Here is a 3,251-nt window from a genome sequence, read left to right on the forward strand (position 1 = left end):
CAGACATTAACATGACTTATGGCTATCCACATCTATTATTCTCTCATCATCCGTACAAAACGTCCAAAATTTAAAATGCCCAAAATTTTAAAAAATAGTAAGAAATCAATCAAGTAAAATTACACATGTAACATGTGGTTTTTGTAGTAGATAGTTTTTTTTTCTTTATCAAAGGGTGTGTAGCCCAACAATACTTAAGTTTGTACAAATTAACACATGTATAGAATTGAAGGGTATACAAATTAACACATGTATAGAATTGAAGGGTATATGACTTTGTAAATGACAAAACTATATCTTTAAGAATATAAGACACTAAAATAAATTAAACTAAAAGCCACATAAAAGAATAGATAACAATCACAACTTGTGGCCACCATCCATCCAACAGATTTCACTCTTCTTCCTCTTTCAAGTCCTAAACAGCTTTCACTTTCTCTTCCTCAACCCTCATCAATGGCCAACTCCTTCAACCTCCCAACTCACCACCACCTTCACAAATCCCACTTTCTTGGCCACACCAAACCACCCACAAAACAACCTTCACTCCATGTCACAACCCCACATGCAAAATTCAATCTTTATGAAATCTTGGGTGGTAGAGGCCTATGCAATGGAGAACAAGGCCTTCAACAAGAACTCAAGAAACCACCACCACCACCATCACAATCACCACCACCACCACCATCCAATGATCAAGAATCTCCATCCACATTTACTATACCCGAAGATGGATTCGAAAAAGAGTTACTAGGATTAACCGGTGGGTTCCCGGGTGGCGAAAAAGGCCTCAAAGACTTCATACAAAAGAACCCACCACCTAAAAAGCCCCCACCAGCCTCAACATCAACCACAGCCGAGTTCGGGCTAACACGCAAGCCGAAAGCGCCCGAACTGCCCTTGTTGATGCCCGGGATGATTGCGATTGTGAAGAACCCGAATAGTCCTTATTATAAGTATTGTGGGATTGTGCAAAGGATTACTGATGGCAAGGCTGGAGTGTTGTTTGAAGGTGGGAATTGGGATAGGTTGATTACTTTTAAGTTGAATGAGCTTGAACGGCGCGAGAAGGGGCCGCCGATGGTTAGCCCGCGATCGGTCGCGCTCGAAGAGATGATGGAGAAGAGTTCTTGAGTTTGTGTAGGGTTGGAGTATGGGACTTTGTATGTACAAATTATGTTTTGTGTGTAAGTGTGTTTGTGTCATGTATAGAGTTGTGTAAACTATATATGTGATGACCTTAATAAGATGAAAGCATGCTAGGGTAGTAGGAGCTAACAATATTACTATATCAGGGCGTATAGATTTACCTAAAGCTTAATCAATTGTTGCTTATTATATGCTAATACGCGTTCAGGGCGGCCCAACGTTTTTGAATGCCTTAAGTGAAAAAATTATTTGAGGCACTTTTAAAGGTCTAAAACAGTGGTTTGTAAGGTTATTACACAAATTAATTGATGTTATAATGTAGTAACAAATAGCTACTGTTCTAAACTTCTAATACTATAACAAATAATAGATGTAATCATCTGTTATAAATTCTAATACAAATTAATGTTCAATACAGTAGCAAAAACAAATTAATGTTCTAAACTTCTAATACAAGTAGCATATAGGAAAAAATAAATTTTCATTCATACACTATGATGTTATTCAATATCTATGCTAAATAATTTAATATATTAAAATTAAAAAAAAAAAAAAAATTTAGGCCCTCTGTTGTTTGGGGGCCTCAAGCCCTTGCTTGACTTCTTAAAGAACTTGGGCCGGCACTCTACGCATTTGTGGCAAAATTGTGCAAGTCAGGACAGGTTGGGTTGTAATAAAACAGCTAAATTTATAACTGGATAAAAGAAAGTTTGACATGTAATTAGGGGTGTTCACGGTCTGGTTTTGACGGTTTTTAGGTCAAACCGTAAATCGAACCGTTAGTAACGGTTTTTAATAACCAAAAACCAAAACCAAACAGTTGAAAATTAAAACCGAACCGTTACGAACGGTTTGGTCCGGTTTGGTTAAACGGTTTCAGAATGTATACAAAAGTCAATTACTAATAACTCTACAACTACATCTCTAGCATTTTACACTAGCAATAAATAATTGTAGGATGAGATTCTATTGCAGTTAACATATGAAACAAAAATTAAAGGACACTTCACTTATTAGAGAAACTTTAAACATGGACACAATAATTGATATTGATGGTCAAATATCAGTTAGCTGAGAAGAGAGCAGCTCGTAATTTGTAAACATTCATGAATTTTTATATTATTTTTTATAATTAACAGGTTATTAATTATAAACGGAGAGTAAAAATAAATATGGCTGCTTAATCCTTTTTTTGTTTCATTTTAGTAGATATATGTAACGAAGTGCAGCTAGTATCCGCTATCTTAAAAAGCTAAAAGTATATCTTAACCAACCGTTCGGTTCGGTTTTATACGGCCGGTTTTCGGTATAAACCGCAAACCAAACCACTCACTACGGGTTGAAAATTTTGAAACCGACCGATCGAAAACTAAAAGAAAAAACCAACCATGAAACCAAACCGATGACCGGTTCGGACGGTTTCACGGTTTCAAACCGAACCGTGAACACCCCCACATGTAATTATGTAAAACGTATTCGGATAGCAATATTGAAATGATTGAGTTATTTATTTTCGATCACATATTGAAAATTTGAAAGTGTGTTTTACTTGAAACAAATTAACATGTATAAACTTAGAGCAAGTGTTATTTGTTACGCTTAGGATTACACCTGATACAATTGGCAACAACATATGCCGGACACGTCTGGCGACAACATCGGGTCATGTGGTGACTCTACAACTTGTATCATGTTGTTTGATTAGACATGTTTAAGTTGAGATGCTAACTCGAGAAAGACTAGAAGTGATATACTGAATAAGCTATGATTTTCTGGAATGTATAGGAAGAATTAAAATAAAAGCTTTTAGCAAAAATTTTGTCATTTTAAAAGATATTAATATTATGCTACCTAAGACCAAAACGACTGATGAAATTCTCCACAAGTATACTCTTACTCTATTCATGGTGAAAAAGAATTGAAGAAAATTGCAAAAAACATCTCCAAGACTCCAAATAACCAAAAGTTGAAATTGGGCCCAAAATTTTGAAATTTGGGCCAAAGATTGGGCCTACTGTGGGCGGACGAGAGATCCATTATCTCACTCGAGGAGAAAATTTTATATAAGGTGTATTTGCTTTCTATTTTTTATGATTTAGGTA

The 3,251-nt window shown here is 35.7% G+C and overlaps 1 protein-coding gene across 1 annotated transcript; it reads left to right on the forward strand.

Moving 5' to 3' along the window:
* Positions 1-451: 451 nt before the first annotated feature.
* LOC143599451 (NAD(P)H-quinone oxidoreductase subunit S, chloroplastic-like) lies at positions 452-1,280 on the forward strand. Its single transcript, XM_077077405.1, has one exon. It carries the CDS (start codon positions 457-459, stop codon positions 1,132-1,134), a length of 678 nt encoding a protein of 225 aa, XP_076933520.1. The 5' UTR covers positions 452-456; the 3' UTR covers positions 1,135-1,280.
* The last annotated feature ends 1,971 nt before the right edge of the window (positions 1,281-3,251 follow it).

Source organism: Bidens hawaiensis, unplaced genomic scaffold (assembly GCF_021521415.1).
Source record: "Bidens hawaiensis isolate Kalapana, Puna unplaced genomic scaffold, B.hawaiensis_p1.1 tig00052214_1, whole genome shotgun sequence".
Classification (NCBI taxonomy): Eukaryota; Viridiplantae; Streptophyta; class Magnoliopsida; order Asterales; family Asteraceae; genus Bidens; species Bidens hawaiensis.